Below are 20,603 nucleotides of genomic sequence, written 5' to 3' on the forward strand. Positions count from 1 at the left end.
GGGTATGTCCATCCTCGACGTATGTATGTAGCCACCTCTAGTTTAGTTCTTGGATTGTTTACTAGATGGCGTGGCTACCTCTAGTTTAGTTCTTGGATTGTTTACTAGATGGCGGTACTTGTATATGATGAAAAGATGCGCTTGGATTGTTTACTAGATGGCGTGGCTACCTCTAGTTTATTTCTTGGATTGTTTACTAGATGGCGGGGAGCGTTGTAATAAAATCCGTTCGCTGTTGGCGCGCGCTCGGAGTCGCCCGATGGATAAGGCTGCAGATGTGCGAGCCCGCGAGGCAGAAGCGCTCCGTGAAGCTGCGCGACGCCGCCGCCAAGATCCTGCCGTACGAGAGCGGGAGGCCGAAGCGTGTCGTCTGTCTGCGCGACGACGCCGCCAAGATCCCAGCGTTCGAGAACGAGAGGCCCAAGCGTCACGGCAACGGCGCGAGGACCCTGCCGTACGCGAAGCGGCCCGGCTGCGGCGCGAAGAGGATCTCCAAAACGTCAGAGAACGGGAAGCGGCGAGAAAGCGCGCGTATCGGCAGGCAGACCCCGATGCAGTGAGAGCTCGTGAGGCGTCTGCAAAACGCATCAGGCGAGCTCAGCCCCAAGGTGCCGACGCGCGGTTTAAGCGAGACTTTCTAGACGTTACGTTCGGACACAGATGTAGTGGGCAAACTTTCACTGAAGAGTCACGGTTTTACCGATGATTTCCCCTCAGGAGCTTCGCCCACTCATCATCATTCACCCCGTGGATATGCTGTGAATTTTTTCTAGTGGCTTTGGTTTCTCACTTTCTGTGGTGTGCTGTGTGATGGATGCAGCACCTGGAGATGGGGCAACAAGGCTGCTGTGGAGACTCCAGGCAGGGTCCCCTTTTGATTTGTCGTTGCATGGCACTTGCGTACTCAGCACGCAAGACACTCCCGCCATTGTCAGATTCGCGGGACACGGTTGCCGGACAGGGCCTTGAAGCATCCATCCGAGCGAGGTCTTTAGACCGAGTAATCCCCGGATTTGTTTCGATGAGGTCTCCTTTCACAATCGTCCACAGCTGGTCAGATTCTATCAGCACGTCGATATCTTGATCCTTACATTCTTGGTGAACGGTTCGTTCATCAGCATGTTTGTAGCCAAACTTCCATAGATGCTCCAAAAAATCGCTGTTCATCTTCGTATTTGCGACGTTTAGACAGATCGTGGGAACTGTGACTGCATGAACTACATGCTGTACGTCGTCAATCTGGCTGCGCAGTCGAACCTCAACTATTCTTCTTCCCACTTGAAAAGTGAATGACGATGCAAAGGTATCGACGGCGAGGCTTGTCTCTCCAGCGACTTTGAGTGGCAATTTCGCCACGAGCTCTTCCTTAATGAACGTTCGCTTGCTGCCACCGTCCGAAATGCCTCGTATGTAACATGCCTTGTTGGGACCGATGATCCATAACCGAAAGGTCAGGACTTGAACGTCCTCGCCCGACGGGTAGCTAGTGACAGCAGTAGATGCTAACTTGGCGTCCTGCGTCTGCACCGTGGCTCTGCAGTATGGGGTCAGTGTGCACCTCGTCTGTCTTCACTTTGCATGCATATTCAGGGTCGCACATAACAGTTACATGCCTTCCCTTGCATGTCATACACATTACCTTTCAACGGAACTCCTTCGATCGGTGGCCCACCCCTAAATCTATACCATCGGTTCTGCTTTGCAAACCACATCTTTTTCTGTTCGATGCTCAACGAAGACTGGTATTCCTGGGTGTTGTGCTTTGCCGATTTGGGCATGACGTTTTGCAGACGCTGGGCATGAGGTCTCTTGTACGATACTGAGCGCATGCGGACGACGACGCGAGCTCCCGCGCGAAGGGCTCGCCTACGATACTGAGCGCATCCGCAACCTTCTCTCGACTGTTGCGGCGGGCCCTATCACGTGTCTTTCCGTTGTAGAGTGCGTATTGCGACTGCGGCGCGACGCCTACGCGATAGCGTTCCTCGCGGGGAGTTTTCGGCGGGCACGAACCCCGAACTTACGGCCCGTAAAAACAGCCCCTCGGTTAAAACAAAACATTACCTGGTGCCTGAAGAATCTATTCTGTCGGCAGCAGGTACAAATGCCGCAGAGAATTTCTCTCGGTCGTCGCCTCTCATTGGCCTGTAAAACCGCGGGACATTTCCCATAAAAATTACCGCTTTTTTATTCTCGCAGCACATCTCCAGCAGTGACGAAAGTGGGGACCGTATGTATACTGGCGTCGCCTAACGCAAGGTTACCCAACAGAAACGACATTACCTAACCTTACGTAAACATCACATATTACCCTAAGCTAACCAACCCCAACATAACCGAACCTGACTCAGCCCACCTACACCACACGCAACCTATTTTATACACATGCTCAGTCCGGTAGAAGTCCTGTGCGTCGAGCTTGGGATAACTGTAGGAATAACCCGACTGCAAACGAATTTGTTAACAAAATGTTACTGAAAGAAAACTTGTAAATTCTGAAAACCACAAAAAAATGACCCCCTCGGGATTCAAACCGTGGTCTTCTCATTGCAAAACTGGCACACTACCGAAGTGCCACAGACGCAGCCAGCGGGACTGATTTCCGCCTCAACGATGCTCCAGGTTGCGTGCCTAGCCAATCACAAGCGGCTGCCGGAATAAGTTCCCTGTGGCATTTTTACCGGCTTTCGGTTGAATAGACTCTGCGAAAAAGTGCGGCTGCTTCAATAAATTCGGTGCGAAAAATAAAAAATACGTAGCCCATTCGAATGAAAGAATGGCTACGTAAAGGGTGGGGAAACTGAAGCAGAAGGTGGCGTAGAGCGACAACTCGAGGGAAGGATCAGTAGTCGAGGTTGACGGAAAGCTTGAATAACAGCAGGATAGCGGTGGCAATATGGTTACGTATTGCTGATAATGGGGAAGATTACGGAAGTGCAAAAGATCAGGAGCAGCGCCTTATTCTTTATGTTCCTCTGGCAACACGTCAAGATATTGTAGCCTTGCTTTTTTTTTTGTGTGTGTCGCGGCGGCTGGAACACCTGTTCCTCAAAATTAGCGAACTTACTACCGAACAGGATGCCAGATATTTTGGAACAGCGTCTAATCCGTCAAACCCGTTGTTTATAATGTCCCCAAAAATGCCTCGCGGGAAATGCAACTTGCAGGTATTGGTACCCCACCCCCTCCCCCTCTGAATTTTAGACTCGAAAAGGTTTTAGCGTAAAATCTACCTTTGACTTTAAAATTTACACGAATGGTATGCTCTTGGTTTTGGGTAAAATAGTTATTATCGTCATCATCATACTGTTAGAAAATGTGAAAGCCGAACGTCGAGGATATACAGGACAATCGCCGCAGGCATCATCATCACGAGAAAGAGCAGTGGACGGTAGGAACAACGAAGAAGAACGTTAAAGACAATCACGAATTAACGCAAATATAGAGGCTTTGAAGTATCTACGGCCTAGTTTTTTCGACAGCCGTTCTGCGCGCGCAGGACTACGCTGGTGTCTGTCGCTGCAGCTGTCGTGATGTTCATCGGTGCTGCAATGGCAGTGGGCCTCATCGTGCTTAGCCAAGTCTCCAAGGGGCCGGTGTCGAGGCAGCCGCCAGCCTGTCCGCCGCCCGACACGCCACTTGAGAGTGACACCGTTCTGGTATGTATCAACGGCTGTCCATTTATACTCCTACCTAATAATAGCTTGTGCATTTTCACCGGTAGGGACAATATGTTGAAATCGCCATTGAGTGCTCAAAAACTCCAGCAAGATAATGTACATTAGTGTCATGATTGGTGTCACCTTTGTTTTTCCCAACTCTTGGGACTCTGCCGTGTTAGGATATGTACGTCTGGCTCCTGTAAAAATATGTCGGTGTGTAGGCGTACTGTCACGATACATTCAAATACGAACACCCGAGTGCGTTGTTGTCAATTCAAGCTGCACACGCTAGCGACGTGCCCTTCATGTGCAATAGGAATAATAAACAGTCGTTAGGCGTGTGAGAATCGTTCCCACTGGCACGTGTGACGACCGTTCACGCTATTATTACCTAAGTTAGCCGCCGACACAAGGCCATTGACCTGCGTCGTCTGCACTTGGCGAACTCGTTAACTGACCGGCACACGTTTTCTGTTGTCGGGCGCTCAGCTCGGAACAAAAAAAAAACGGCCCAGGTTTAATTAACACTTGTGAACCTAATTATCACGAGCAAAAGCAGAAATTATGAACATAGTGTTTTGTGAAATCTTGCCTTTGCTTGAGATTTCGCTTGCGCTGAGGGGGACGCCCAGACAGCCCAACCGGCACGGCATTGGCGAGACTGAGCAACCAAGCGCCACCAATGCAGCCGGCCAAGAGCGCTTTCGCTTGCCTGAATGGCGTGTCTTTTTTGTCGTCGTTCCTGTAAACTCAGCGCAGCGTTTTCATATTTCAATCGGTAAAACTTTGCCTATCCACGTGGTTGGCTTGCCCTAAACAGCTTGCACTGGCGTCCCAGCCACCGCTGGGCGATAAGGCGAAGGCGAAACAGTCGTTGCACCCTCACCTATTCAGTGGCACCTCAGCGGTGAAGCTCGGGGTAAGCGAGGCCATAACGAAGAGACGCAGCTTGCATGAGGGCCGCGGAAGGCCATTGCGAGGCGATGACTTACATTGAAAAATGTAGCATAGTGGAGCTTTCACTCTAATTAAAGGTACAACGACGGGCGAGGTATTCGTCATATGCAGCAGATAAAATTAAATAAACGTAACCACAACGGGCGCCCAACGCTAGGCGGGCCAAATTTAAGCGATTTAAACATAAAGATGGTCTATCCTCACCAAGGTTGGACTCGAACATTCGCAACTTATTACAACTGCGTATACGCGGCCGTCACCGGCATGCAGATCATGTACTAAAATACGCGCGCTCCATGGTTCTATTTGAATGTATCGCAGCAGTACTTGTGGCATCAGGTCCCTGCACCATTTTACCGCTCTCAATATATTGCCGAAGAAACGAGTCGCGGTTAAGTCCGAAAAGTAAGAAATACTGAAAGTGTTATGCTGCTGAACGCGCCTTTAGAAACCCCTTCTTGCCCTATGTTTTTAAATGTCAAGATTTTGCACTTAATGTAATCTATAGCCGGTTCTTCCGTACATTACGTTTTCAGACCCTTCGCAATAACTTACCCTGTAATAAAAACGAATGCACCTTTGATGAGTTTTTTTAATGCCTTCACTAGTCCTGTATGACGAAACAAAACGTCAAAAGCACTTCTATCATGTGAAATGTAGATTATGGCGCCGCTGTTTTCTACTACTCTTTTATCACTAACCAAACCGCTGTGCAGATGCTTCGTGTAAAACGTATGAATGTCTCCCAGACTGCCGCACACCAAGGACGCTGCGCTCTGAAATAATTCAGGAAGATAAATTTGTATCCGTGGCGCTGTCGCGAGAGATGGCGTGACGGACCGAGGGCGCGATTGAGAAGGTGGGAAGAGGTCTTATTTATTGATGAAACGGCCATTTTGGCGATGGGAGGCGTACTTACAACACCAAAGTTGAGCGAACCGGAATGGCGTCACATCTCCGGTTCTTCGCTCACGAGTGTTCATGCACCTTCTAACTTAAGTAACTTAACTAACTTAAGTACAGAGTAGCGCCTGCTTTGACGTGAGAAACGGTTTCTAGTATTGGATTGGTCGAGGGCTGTCAGAAATGGTTTGCGTATTAAGTGCAGATGTAGCTATTCCGTGCTGCGACTGCTATGTTGCCGGACGTCCCCGTGTGTTAACGGAAGCCATTTGAAAGGGGCACATGTCTACAGATGAAGAGATAAAACACGTTCAATCTCCAAATCCAAACGAGCTGGGTGACAACTGTTATACCAGAGGTGTTATCGAGACATCCGAATAGCTTCTTGCCATCGAGAGGGGAGCCCGGCCGGGTGGTGGCGCTACCACACTATCCGCTTTCCTCTACATGGCTCCCTCCATGGCCAGGCGTTTCTTAGCAACGGAGGCGTGCGCTTTTTATTTGCATTTTATTCCTGAGGCGTGTCGCATGCTCAATGACGCTTTTTTAGGACACCATCTCAGTGGCAACAACTGCGACACCGCCTTTTCTCACTGGGGGACATTTAAGGCTTTGGCCCCAAAAGAAGCCATAGAAAGCCAAAATATCGAATTAGTCCACACAAACAATGCCGTGTTTCATGCTGCACACTTTCCCGAGGGCTCCGGGGAAAGAAGGCAACGGGCGACGCAACAGACGGGGCCCTCGCAACCTTTAGGCACAGGGGGGTCGTTAGAATTGTCGACTGAATTCATGATGGCTGTTTCTAGGGAAACTGGCAAAGCTGCAAAGCGTACGACCCGTAAATGATACTGTACGATACTCCCGGTTTGACGAGATTTCAGAGCAATGTGAAGCATTGCTTTGGAATGTACGGAAGAAACTACAAGAACGCTTCACGTCCACCTGAAGGGACATGGTTCATTTGCTGCAAAGCATGGGCGAGCCGGTCGTGACGCGAGCGTGAAACATCCCAGATTTCATTATAACTTGCAAAAGAAAGTTTGACATCCACCTGAATGCAGCCCTACGGCTACACAGGAAAGCTATACAGCTTCGTCAGAAACTTCGCAGTTGAAGAAAAATTCGTCCTGGTGCAGGATTCGATCCTGGGACCACCGCTTTACCGGAGCAGTATTCCTCCAATTTTGTTAGCAGTGACAGCCACCAGCAGTTCATGGAGGGGGTGGGTGGTTGTGCGTGATTCTGTATTTGCCCGCTCGATTAAGCGGCTACGGGCTACTTATAAAAGAGGAACACCGGCGAACGGGTAGTTCTTTGAAGTCATTTCAGATACCGCTCGAACGACGTATTTCGATTTCTCGTGCAGCAGATATTTCCTAAATTGACATTGTTTCTGTTTCAACGGAGCTAGAACAGTTCAATTCCACTTTCAAATGAATCGGCGAAGGGAAAGAATCCATGACAGGATTCATACAAGCCCAAAACACACGCACTAGTCTTCAACGTCATCAGTCGTTGTGCACCTGACATCTATAGAGCGCAGAGACGGGCCCTACCCCCTGGTGTTCTCAAGAAGAGCGGCGATAATCCCGGCCATCTATTCCTCCTTAACGTAAAAATTATGCTTCATACCACGACGATGACTATCCGTCATGACTGTACCTACTCACGTACGTTCCCTCTTAGACAATGCTGGGATTAAACTTCGCCAGAATGCACGCAATTGACCAATCCAGGCAGCCAACTACAACCTTTCGGCGAATGACAATGCCGATTACTCCATTGGACTCAATAGTTTTGTTGTGCGCTGCGGCATTTCGCGTGCTAACATGACACTCTGCATTGCGATGTGCATCAGCGAGTGAGTTGCTGCCCGTTGCTGTCATTCGCCAATTCGCTTTGTTGTGCCATGCATTGTTCAGTCCAGTGCATTGCGGGGGAGCTGAACCACAGGAATGCCTCCTAGTGTACGGACAAAATTTTGCGTACAGTCTGTCATACGTAATACTATACGTTGAATATTCATTTCCGCGCTGCTTTACATATACCCACTCACGCAACACCCGAATTAATCTCAAGGCATGTGCCGTTCTCTGTTCCCGTTCTAAACCGTGTACCGGTAAAACTGTCCGCAGCTGCAGACCAAGGTGGGGCGGCTGAAAGGGCGTGCGCTCAAAACCGACGGCGTGCAACTGTGGCGCTTCCGCGGAGTCGGGTTCGCCGAGAGCACGGCGGGAGAGCGTCGGTTCGCCAAGCCCGTGCCGCTGCAAGTGTCCGACCCGTGCACGGTGCGCCCGGCCATCAGTGCGCGCCATTCGTGCGCCCAGTGGAAGAACGGCAGCTTTCTGGGCTCGGAGGACTGCCTGCATGTGAGCGTGTGGGCCCCGGCGTTGCCGCCCCCGGAAGGCGACGCCAAGCGGGTGCTGGTGGTCGCTCTCGTGGGCAGTTGGTTCGAGACCGGCTCAAACGACAACGAAGACTGGTCCAAATTGGCCGCTAAGGGTAAGGAGAGCTTCGCAGAAAACGGCTGCTCCCACACTGGCAAAGGAACTGATTCCTGACGCTATATGCCCAATATAGCAACACGCCTGGAGCATACGGGTATCGTTGTCGTACGGCTGCTCGAGCAACAAGGCCTATACGTTGCATGTTGTGCAAGTGACGCGTCGCGGTTGAATAACACCGTTGGCGTGATTCGAGGGCAAAGAATTTTAGTTTTGCTTCGCGGTTTGCCCCTGAGCAAGAGTTTGCGGGACGATTCTTGGCTATAGATTTAAATTTAAGAGTGGCTTTGTATTTCTCGCGCGTCAGCTTGCCTTCGTTCTTTTGAATAATAGCCCAGCCGCGAAAAATTGGAGGTCTTGTAATCCCGCCAAGATGATTATTGCGTGAAGGTAAGGTGTATGCTCGTCACCATTATATATATATATATATATATATATATATATATATATATATATATATATATATATATATATATATATATATATATATATATGTATATATATATATATATACTTTATTCATAGGAGAGAGCAGAAAAATGTAAGATATTGAACATGAACAAAATCACAAAAGTTATGGAATTCCCTGCCCACACCCGATATAAAAAATGCTAATAAACGTGCAAAACAACAAACATCGAACGTTTGTCACATATCAAAAGACACAGAAACTGACATACTTAAACAGGATGATTAATATGCTAATCAATTTGTCTGTCAGTTCTTATACAATGCGGCGTTGAATTGTTGCGTGATGTGCGGCATTCAGTAAACACTGTCAAGTGATAAACACTACGCTACCCCTGTTGCTGAAAACACCGATTTAAACCCATGAGGCGACCGGGTAGCGGAATAAAGTGAGATAGTAATCAGGCTGAGGAATAAGAAATCAGCCCCTTATACCAGGGAACGAACTGGGACAACAGGAATAATAGCCTCAATTAAGCGAACTTAGTCGACTAAGTTCGGGGATGTAAGGCTAAGAACTAACGTGAGTACCATCGGGTAAGATAATTGAAAGACAACACCGAAAAACCGGCCGAGAGGGATAAAATAAAATTCGAGGGATAGAATGAATTTGAGCACTGCAGGATGGCAGCCGCTGGGTGTCTATGCGATATAGCTTTGCCCTACAGGGTACAGGGTGCAGAGTATGGTGACTGTCATAAATAACGAGAAGCAGGCCGGACATGTCGTTGAGTAATGGGAACAGTCGTAGAAATCCTCGACTCAATAACCATCTTAGAGCGACAACTTAGTTCGCCTACAACAGGTTGACCCATTACAGGACATTTGACATTTGAAAATCGACAGGCCATCTAGAGGACGGGTGTCTCCGCAGGGGGCGTCGTAGTCGTCGCGCCCAACCACCGCCAGGGAGTCCTGGGCTTCATGCACCCACCCGGCGTGGACGAACTGCCTAAGAACGTGGCCGTGGATGACGTGGTCGCCGGTGTGCAGTGGGCAATGGACAATGCGGCCGCCTTCCACGCCGACCCGAAAAGGCTTGTCTTTGTCGGGCACGGATCTGGGGCCTACATGTTATCGGCGGCAGCACGTCTCCTTCCCCGCGGCGCAGTGATGCGGGCACTGTACCAAGGGCTCGTCGTTGGCTCTCTCTTGCCTGTAGGACAGGTGAGTCGTCGTTAATACGACACATGGTTACTAGGCTAGCCCCGCTAGGATTCTCAGCTTGATGATCAATACATCGGAATCAGTCTACCGTCATCTTCTGTGTATGGCTGTCCTAACTGCCAAATGGTCTTGCATTTCTGAATCTGCAGCCGTAACTCAGCTTCAGGTATAATGTCTATAGATTTCGGCGTCTGGTTTTGCAGTTGTGAATGCGTCTGAAAGCGCATGGTTCGCCGCGCAGGTGAGCAGGGAGACCTTCGCAGCCCTGGCGCGGGCGCTTGGGTGCAGCAACACCGAGAACGGCAGCGTGGCCTCCTGGATCCCCTGTTTCCGGGCCGCGCCCATAGAGAAGCTCGTCGGGGCTTCCGGCAACATTACGATCCCACTACGCTTTGCGCCCATGGTGGACGTCGGCACGCTCAGTGGAGGAGCCACCGGGAACTGGCCGGACACAGTGCTCGCCGGGGCAGATCGGCGTGACGTGATCACGCTGCTCAACGATCGAATACTGCCGTTAGCAAAGGTAACGCTAAAGATTAGACACTCCCTACGAACGGCGTTTGGGGGCTTATTGGAACGCCATAAGCGCATTCCTCAGTTAAAGAGTGAAGCTTTCGTGCGCTCTTTTAGATGCGACTGCATCTCATTTACTCGCCTTGTCCCTGCATCCGGCGTCGGCGTTGTTGTCGGCGTCCGCCCCTCCCCCATTCTCCTCGCCACGTGAGCTGCGCTCTCCGCCGCTCACCCCCTCTCCTCTCCGATAGCGAACACTCTCTCGCGAGGGTTGAGTGCCTTAGGCACTATAGAGAGGGGCATTGGATTGGATTCGAATGGATTGGCTTGGCTTGGATTGGATTGGGTTGGATTGGATTCGGTTTGCATTGGATTAAAGTGGACTGTGTTGGATTGTGTTGCGTCATAGCCGCGGCAGACGCACTGGCGCCGGCGCGTCCCCTCACCGTTATGCGCGCTATAAAACGCGGTGCCTGCGCCGCTCCGCTCCATCGTTCCAGCGCCGTTTTTCCGCTGTCCAACGCTGCAACGTGAACCCCCTATGTGTCGCATCTGCACAGGGGTTCCCGCGAGGGCAGGTGGGAGTTTTCCCTAGTGTTTGGTGTTTATCGTCGTTTCTTTGCCTAGTACACAGAGGGAGAATTGAGAAGGCCAGCACTTAAGTTGGCATTAGAATAATAAGATGCTAAACCGCGGCGAGCAAGCATGCAAAAAGGTGAGCTCATGTTGAACTTTAAGCGGGTTAGTGGCCTTGTGGCCATTGTGAAATTACTTGAACCAAATATGGGAAGTCGTCATTGAGAGTGATTGTTTACTAGGGTGCGCGTCACTTTACACAGAAAAGTATTCCGGCGGCCGAGGAAATTGAAGCCGAAGAGAATCACGCCAGAGCCATGTAAACCAGTGAAACCTTGAACAGGGGTAAAATTCAGCCCAAGCATTCTGCACAGCTTGCCTCTCACTTATTTTAAAACTCTGTGAATCTGCCAGAGTTTCTTTCTGTGTGTCTGTGCAGGGTCCCGCTTCTCAGGAAATACTGGCGTGCAATAACTTACGGTGTGACTCGAGAATGTAGTGAAAATGTGCCGTGTGACTCGACAATGTAGCGAGAATGTAAAACTGAAAATTCAAATCTGGGGTCTTATTGGACGGAAACTAGCCGAGGTGGTGGAGCTACCTGGAACTACCATGGTACTCTACTTCTTTTTGGGAGTTTTAGTAGCCAAATAGACAAATACGTTGCGGTATCTTATTCTTATAACATTACCCTTGCTTTTCAATTTTTGCCGATGATGTACAGTCTTTGTCAAAATTTTCTAAACCAAGACAGAAATGCGCAGGCAGCGAAAAATTCAATGTACAAGCTAACGTCCCGAACGAGGCTGTGAGGTTTTGTGCCGGTAAGCTAGAGAAAACAGGTTTCTTTCTTACTATCATAAAATATTTTTGACACATTTAAAGGTAAAGTTTATTCGTTGAATTCTTTGTGGTCGAGAAGGCTTAGGATTGGTCTAGAAAATTATGACAAAGAGTGTACATTTACGTAATTATATCACGTAAGTGCCGTTACATCACCAATTATGTATTTTTTCGCAGATGCGGGGCGTAATGCATGGTTCGTCCACTTTGACGATTTTTTATTCGTTTTTCCGTCGTTGTTCTACGGGCTTTTATATTGTTTTTGTCTTGTGGAGGAGATGTACAAGGTGGTAATTTTTTATTTTGTTGGTTCACTTTTACAATGTCTTATATTTCTCGCATTTCCTGTTTTCTCTTTGTTCTAGTTCCGGTGGACCGATAATCTCTATTTACGTTACTATAGCTATTAGGTGTCTTGACATAATACAACCATGTTCCCGCAAGTGATTATTTATACACCGACCAGTCTGGCCTACATTAGCAATTATTCATCTTTGCACAAATTCATGGCGTTATATGGTTAATATGTTCTAAGGATTCTTATCCAGGTTTCCCTCATTACTTTTTGTGATTCTTTGTTTTCCTTTTTTTTTCGGCGAGGTGTGTAAGATGCGTAATGTTTTTCCCATGAGTTCCCTTTTATGATTTATAATTTTTTAATGTTACGTTCTACCAATTACCTTCATAAGCTCTATTAAAACGATTAAATGTCCGAAATTTGCCGAGTAGGCATTTTTGTGCAAATGCAGGGCGTTACACGGTTGTGGCCGCGGTGGTACGGCACAAAGAATGCTACACATTAAAATAACTGTGTGTGGTGGTTTAGTAGAGTTTGCCCCTTTGTGACCCCTTGCTGCGGAATGTTCATTTTGCGGAGTCTTTCGAAAGGTATTAATGCGAAAACTTTAGTCAACTCGGTATGTCGATAACCTGTCGTTGTCGGTAAGGTATTCCCACAATACGCGTGCCGTATGGCACTCAAAATAAAATGGCTCAAAGCTCGGGTCCATATTTTAAAAATTGTCGGGATCGGCCCGGGCCTGGGCTTTTATCTCAATGTTTTGTCGGGCTCGGGCCAGGCCCGGGTCGTGTCCCCACCGGTCCGGATCGGGCAGGGCCTAAAACTTCGAGCCTCTGCAGTGCTCTAGGCCATTCCCAGAGGGCTTTCTTCCGGCACAATCCAACCGGCCTTGAATGTTTCATTTTTATCTTCCGGATACAGGTTTTCTGCAAGGAAACGTTTATCGCAATAAGGAAGGAATGACAGAGCACAGTAGAAAACTGGGCGCTTGTCTGCGCGCGTCAGTGCAAATTACGTCGAAACTAGTTAGCGTTTTAGCGCCCCTGACAATACCGCCTTCTCTCTCCATATTCCAAGCTCACACTCTTCTTCTCCTCTCTCTTGTAATAGCACCTTCCCCTCGATCCTCCTCCCCTCTTGAGCATCCGTTGCTTAATCCTACCTTTCCCCTCTGTCTTCCCATTTCTATTATCCTCCTCTTCCAACAGTTCCTCCTCTATTTCCCCTTCCCCTCGCGCTACACTCCTTTTCCCCTCTTCTTCACATACTTCTCCTGCCTTCGCAACCTTCTCAACTCCTAGCATCCCCGTTGCCCGGTTTCCTGTTTTTCATCCACATTTCCTTCCTCGTGTCCTTCCACTACCTCTCCCATCGTGTCCCCCCTTTTTTTCTCTTTTTTTATATTCTACCATACTCACCTGTCCTCCTTTCCTTGGTCCCTCCGGGTGTCCCCCTCCAAGAACGTCTATTTCCTGATGCCGTCTTCCCCCTTTCCTCATACTTAAGTTATACCAATTTCATTTCCTCCCCTCACTGTTCTCCTCCTACTTCACTCTTTCCCATCCCAACCGCTTCTACTAGAATTTTTCCCCTTCTCCCTCCTCTCTCTCTCTCGACCGTTCCCGTTCCACTTCCCCTATCACACCACTCCAATGGCACTCACACCCTCGACTTCATGATTTCCTTCCGACTCTTGCCCGCACTTTTGCTTCCCTGCAGTGTTGTACACGTTCCTCTAAACTAGGAACGAAAGCTCGTGCCTCGTTCCTTCCCATTAGTGAAGCGAGTTCCCGTTACGAGTTCCTATATTCCGATAGGAACGCGTTCTAGTTACACTTCGAACATTGTAACGTACCGTTACATTAACGTTACATTTGATTTTTTTAAATTGAAATGGGGTGTTGGATAATCCTGAGGCGAAACGTACTAAGCAAGTTAATACATACGTCGAACCACGTATAATATACGAATATGAACGCCACCGGCAGCAGATTATCTGGAGATAAAAGGAATTCAACGAAACGCTCCTAGGCGAATTTTCTCAGGGAGCACCAGACATATTCCAGACATGCTTAAATGCAAGTGTGGCGCTCGTCTGTTACAAGTGCAACACATGTGGCGCTTTCCACTTGGGTCTTCAAATGCGCAGTCATGATACTACGTTTCAGATGTGCAAAAAGAAAGTTACTCACCTGCACGAACATAAATGTGTTGTACAAAAACCGCATCCAAGGGAACAATATATAGGCGTTTAATGAATGCTGATTCAATATTACTGTATGAATGAAAAAATAATGCCCAGAATACATATTCTCAACATAGTAGAGTCCTTTGTTTGAACTCAGCATGAGTTGCATCTCGATGTTGGTGGCGGACAGACGAACCTGTTTTTTTTTTTTTCGTGAACACTTCGTTGGCAATGTTGACGAGCCGTAGCACCTAAGCATTTCAGGGTACTACCGTGTTGTATTTGAGGATAAGTTTGTTCAGTTCCTCAGGCTCAGGAGACTGCATCCGCATGCGCTCATAGGTGTGTGCTAGCACACAACTCGCGCTCACCATGGACAGTGGTTATTTTGTGTATATTTTGTTTTATGGCCGTTGAAACACTCTGTGTTGCCGTGCGTATAACTTTGACCGTTCTGGATTGCTCCCTAAATTCTGGCACGCGCGAGCATCGGAGCCAGAGCGTCAACAACAGAGCTTCAGAGCGTTACTTTGCCGGATTGAGAGTTCAATGTCGCCTTTTTGCCGCAGCCTTGTCTGCTGTAACTTTATGCAACAGTTTTTAAGTTTGGCCTCCCGCTTATCGTTGTCGGAACGGAGGAACTCTGCGAACGGTAGGAGCCAACAGCTTAGGGTTTCAAACTCTTAATGAAGGAAGTCGGGACTGGGGAAGGGGGGCAGGGAGGTAGCCTAACCTATAGGAACTCAGATTAGTTTGTGGCGGTATCTTTCTGAGAAATTAATTGTTTCTTTATGGTTGCGGCCTCTTGAAGTGGTACTTCATCGGGCTACATGCTGCTCGCAACATTTGCCTTTGCTGGAGAATGTATTGGTAAATGTTGTCGCACTTCACGTGGAAGTTGAGCTTTACCTAAAGTTCTGCCTGGACAAGTTCGCGCTAACTTTGGGTTCCGGAACATGACCCGCCTTGGTGAGCGTGCTTTGGATCGAAAAAAAAAACTAATCACTCGACGGTCTGGAACAAATCCGGGTCATATAGCTGTCCCGAAAGGGACGAGGCGGTACTCGGGACGTTGTATGAAAAGCCAGGACAGTCCAACAAAATCCTAGACGGTTGGTAACCATACGTGAGCATACACTACTCCGCTCGCCATCGGTGCCCGGCTGAAGCACTAGTTGGAACCGGTCCGTAACAATACACCAAAGTTATCGCACTGTTGTGATGCGAAGCAAAGGTGGCGCAATAATTCCCAGCCAAATTCCAAAACCAATCGTCAAAGCAGACCTCCCAGTGGACACATCACGAAACCGATGGTCCGCTCGGTGCGTGAGAAAGTTTACGGCGCGCGTTCGAGCGCCATGGCCGTGCCGTATAGCGCGGTAGAACGTCCGAGGTCTGATTCGGTTTGCAGCTCTCGGGGATTGTTGCTGTTGCGCATGAGACCAGATAGCTCTGGCCTCACTTTGGCCAGCAGCGGCAATATTTCAAGAATCTGACGCTGAGAACTTGACGCCTTGCTTTTACACGCGGTGAGCGGAACGCCGGTGACCCTGCTGCCCATCGACAAAGTGTCGTACGGCCCCTTCGGCTGGCATGGCCACCTGTACTGTAGATAACACTTGTGCAATGAAAATGGTACAGTCACGTCTTCTCCGGCTCGGCTTTCGCGTTCCACTTTCATGCACAAAAGAAGAGATTCAGGCCGAAGACAAATCAAAAGGGCGGCAAGCAACTGCCTCAGGCGCATTTGCAGCCGACGTAGCGACCAGGCCGTGCGCACCCGGTGCAACCTGTCCGACAGGCTGCGCCCGGCTGCGTGGTTATTGTTTTGTCTTTGACCGTCGAGGAAGCACGTTCTCCGCAAGGGCGGGCAATCGGGCAGCTTAAAGAGGGATAAACACAGTAACGGCCTGTGGCTTTTCGTACTATCATCTGCGCCCTAAAGCCTTGGCATCAAAAACAGCCAAATCGTAGTGTTGGCACGTTTCAAGAAGAAACGCTGTTCCCTCTGCCGTTCCTTCGTAAACGTAACGAGTTAAGCGCTACAGTTCCACCCACTCTTAATGGAACGGTGGCGTTCCTCCGTTCCTCCCAAAAGGAACTAGTTCCAGGAACGCTGCTCCTTGGAATGCCGTTCCGTACAACACTGCTTCCCTGCTACTTTTTTTACCGCCCTCCCGTTCCCTTCTTTTTTTGCCGTCATTCTGTATTACAGTTCTCCTTCGTTTCTCCATGCTGCCCTTTCTTCCCTTCACCAGTCGCGACTAGTTACCGATTCACTGACTCACCTTCCAGTACCCAGTTGGTCAATAGCGCACCAGCATGCAATGCAGACGTACCAGTAAAATTTCTTGGTGATTCGAGAGAGAAACACAAATGGACCGGCAGACAGACCAAACTTTTTGCGTTATGCAAGAATTGTAGGTGTTCTCCTGAGTGCACGAGGAGTACCATGCAGAGCAGACCATCACTAAATCTAATGGAAGAATACAATAGCCACATTTATAATGACAAAAAACTTCTCAGCAGATGTCAACAGCAGTGGATATATGCTGCGAAACAAACAAAAAGCAATTTTAAGGTCCATTTATATGTTGTTTGTATTTTGCATCAGGGTTCGTGCATTTTGCCAGAAAAAAAAGGCGTTTCAGACGAAAGTGAGCGGAAGAACGGATTTTTGTGTCGGCGTAAGCCAGTGAAGCAGGCGCACGTGGAGGTCCTTGCATTGGAATGTGCAATAAAACAAGAGCCACGTACAAAGGCTGGAGATCCGAAAACGTCACACGCGAAGTTCAAGTCACCCGGATGCGCTTCAGAGCTGCAACGGGCAGTAACTGGATAGTTGCAATTTGGGGACGGGCGCAAACTATTTATTTATTTATTTATTTATTTATTTATTTATTTATTTATTTATTTATTTATTTATTCATTTATTTATTTATTTATTTATTTATTTATTTATTTATTTATTTATTTATTTATTTAGCGATACTGCAGGTCAAAACTTTGACCCAAGCAGGAGGAACTGTACAAAACCTAGGAACGAGACGAGTACGAAAGAGAACATAGGCAACAAATATATCAGAAACAGTTCATGGCACCCTGAATCTTGTACACATATAATAAAAGAGCAACACGATAGAACACATTAACTTGAGGAAAGATGACACTGTAACACTTCTGCAAAATCTTTTGCTTTTAAAGCACCAAGAGGAACAGAATTCCAGTGTGTAACAGCCCTGCGGAAAAAGCTATTTTTTAAGGCATTTGTTCGAGCGTAAATAGGTCAATAAGAATTCATGAGTGTGCCTGGTAGCCCTAGATACAGGTGGTTTAATGCAGCCGGGGAGAGGTTTTTTTTTTTTGCCTGACAAACGACTATGCAGAAATATCAGCTGACTGACCCGTCTATGCTCACCACTCTTATGAATATTTCTATCATCAGAAGAGATGGTGAGTAATGCCTACTGTATTTGCAGTAAATAAAGCGGACGGCTTTTCTCCACACCTCCTCTAACTGACAAATTTCTTTTTTAGTAAACGTACCCCAAACCAATAACGCATATTCTAATTTCGCTCGAACACATGCATTGTACGCCGTTAGTTTAGTGGTTGCAGGGAGATTTTTGAGCTTTCGCCTTAGATACCAGAGCTTACGAAGAGGCAATATACAGATATCGGATACATGCTCAGACCAATTGAGTTTAGAAGATAGGGTTAGAACTTCGGTGGTGACATTGTTTCGAAGAGTATAAGAAAATGTACTCGGATGCATCTTTCGTGTTACACGCAGTTTTTTCATTGTTGAGCAACATGCCCCATCGATCACACCAATCATTTTTGCCAAAAGATTGTTTATTATTACTATGCTGCAGGACGACGCCAATGCGACCACGGCAGAGGCGGTGCTGGACTACACCGCCCGCCTCTTCGCCGGGGAAAAAGACGTGGCCGCGGTCAAGGCCAAACTGCAGCCGCGTGGTAACGCCCCATTGAATATGTCGGAGCAGTTGGCGAACGCGATGACCGTGTGCCCGACGCGCGCAGCGGCCAAGGCGGCCAACGAGGGCTACCACTACTCGGCCAGCGCCTCCAGCCCTTCCAGCCTGTCCTTCCAGCCGCCATTGAGCCTCGAGGACATAGCGCGGTTTGTTTTACATGGGTAAGCGGGCTGTGCCGCACCTCAATCAGCAGCCTATGTTTCGAATGCACACTGCTTGATGTGGTCCGCCAGTTGATTATCCGGCATCCGTCCTGCGGTGGGGAGCACGGTGGAACCGCGACTGTCCATACGGCACTTGCCCGCTTTTTCTGACGATCAGTGAGTGTCACGAAAAAATTGTCCCTTTTCGTTCACGTCGTTTCATGCGAAATAAACGGACCGCGATGGTCGGGCCACCAATTGTGAACACTTCGAGATGAAGGGAATCCACTTTCTTAAACTGAAACGACTTTATCTCTGGAAGGGCATTTTGTTCCAAAAAACAGTGAAAGACACTCGAACTGCTGGCGAGGCGTTCCAGTTCAGGCGTTCCATGCGTGTTTATGGCGCCTTCTTTTCCTCCCACTCGCGTCCGGGCTCGCACAAGGGCCCGTCACTGCAAATAGCACGACTGTATGAAGTTTTCCCAGACAACCGCCTGTATTAAGTATGCCCTGGTTGCGTGTTGGATTTGGCCGTACAGAGGACAGTGACCAGCTATCGGGGACAATGTAAAACTGAATAATGGTCCATATCATGTTGGGGTGGCGGTGACGACTCAGGCGGAGTACACCTTTACGATGATGAGGATGAGAAATGCGAAGGAACCGCATGAGTAAATGAGGAGGAGAAAAAATCTGCTAGTGTCGCTGAAAATGTCGTCGAAAGAAGGTAGCCTTCAGCCATGTAACTGCCTCGCCTGATTCATCTGACCACCTCCCACACACTGTCCGCATCCGGTCTCGGTCCACCCATTGGATGTTTGCGCCGTTCAATTTTGCCACGTTCAAACTGGTGGCTCGAAATCTGTTAGCGCTCCAACCACAAACACAAGGCTAGGAAACCCTTGTTTGTATTTTGTGGTTAAAACAACGTTTTCAACGCGTATTCTTTCTTTTAAATTTTGCTATTCCGGAAATCACGAAGGCATATACTTTTAACTAAAAGAACGCTGCAAACACCAGTTATGTATTGGCGTGGTTCATCAAATAAACGTAATGATATGTTTTTGCTGGACAATATTGACATAGGTGGAGCATCTTTCTAGATTGATTAAATTGGATATGTTTTACCTATATAAGCGTCTTTCTCAAGAATTCATTTTAACTTTAGGCCGGTTCGTTGAATCGAGGGACACACAGACAGACACACAGAGAGAGCGACCAAACTTCCCGCGTTTGAATAGCCCCAGAAAGACTAACATCCGTAAAAAGCTTACGTGTTGTTCTGTTTTAAATCCCAGCACACCACCGTATCTGGCCAACGGAAGCACGTGGCCGTCCTTCCGGGATTCACCTTACACACGCGACTATGACAACGGAACCTTCGTCAACCTCGAAGCCGGATGCCCTCCTGGTTGAAGAAAGAGCACGGCACCCCGGCTCATATTTTGTGTTGCGTTTTTTTTATCATATATACTTGTACTTTCATCAAATTTTAGTAATGAAGTGTCGGTGAATTCTGAAGTGAGCATTGCTCTTGGTGTGCCTAATTTGTCAGGCAAAACTATGGAATGCCTAGTATAACGTTTGAGGGTTCCCGGAACCCTTAATTGATAAGAGCTTTTTACGAAAACGTTTTGGCAATGTGATTAGTTTTTCTTCTACAAATACATTTTTTATACCACCCCTTCAAGAATAACTAGGTACGTCCTAATTTACGAATGACAAAGAATTCGGCTAGTAGGAGAGCCGAAATTTGGATAAGTAACGTACTCGAGTGTGAAGACGGGCTAGATTTTTTTTCCATTTGTTGAGGTTTTGTGTGCTGTGGCCATTGAACGCACTCGTTTCTGCGAATAAAAAGACCGTCAATATCCGTGACGTGGCTTGAATGATGCATATCGAGCGCGCAAACAGCAAAATAACGGAAAGAGAAAGATCTTTTGAGCAAGTTTTGGAGTTATCTTGTGCGCATAGAGCAGTCTTTTGGCTGAGTCACTTTGACTCTCTCGATAATGGAAGCGGTTGATTACTATGCTCTCTAAAAGCATTTTAGATTCTGAAAAAGGGGTATCAAGGAGTGCTGCTTGGTCGATCTTTTAAGCATTCCGTCTATCAGTTTGGGCAAGGTTAAGGAAACCACGAACACAACATATCTCTCCTCTCTAATCAAAAGATGGTTTCGTCATTTAACAGACGATTACTCTAGGATGGTTGGGATTTTGGTGCAACGGTCGCCATTTTGCGGCTTTTGCGCTGACATTGCCTGCAATTGTAGCCGCACAAAAAGTGCAACGTTCTCTTGTGTTGTGACTTGCCGCAAGCGCCACACACGGAAACATAGGTGGCGATATTGATTTGGACGTTTCGCTTCT

At 48.0% G+C, this 20,603-nt stretch overlaps 1 protein-coding gene across 1 annotated transcript in view; it reads left to right on the forward strand.

Moving 5' to 3' along the window:
- Positions 1-20,087, forward strand: part of LOC144180500 (acetylcholinesterase-like) — a 29,559-nt gene extending 9,472 nt beyond the window's left edge. The window contains exons 3-8 of the mRNA XM_077708832.1: positions 3,500-3,659; positions 7,661-8,027; positions 9,372-9,664; positions 9,906-10,187; positions 17,961-18,247; positions 19,530-20,087. Coding sequence (XP_077564958.1) covers positions 3,534-3,659; positions 7,661-8,027; positions 9,372-9,664; positions 9,906-10,187; positions 17,961-18,247; positions 19,530-19,647 — 1,473 coding nt within the window. The 5' untranslated portion in view covers positions 3,500-3,533 and the 3' untranslated portion in view covers positions 19,648-20,087. The remainder of the gene's footprint in view (positions 1-3,499; positions 3,660-7,660; positions 8,028-9,371; positions 9,665-9,905; positions 10,188-17,960; positions 18,248-19,529) is intronic.
- Positions 20,088-20,603: the final 516 nt, after the last annotated feature.

The sequence above is a fragment of the Haemaphysalis longicornis genome, unplaced genomic scaffold, assembly GCF_048455015.1.
Source record: "Haemaphysalis longicornis isolate Haplotype H1 unplaced genomic scaffold, Haemaphysalis longicornis Haplotype H1 scaffold_4, whole genome shotgun sequence".
In the NCBI taxonomy this organism is placed as follows: domain Eukaryota; kingdom Metazoa; phylum Arthropoda; class Arachnida; order Ixodida; family Ixodidae; genus Haemaphysalis; species Haemaphysalis longicornis.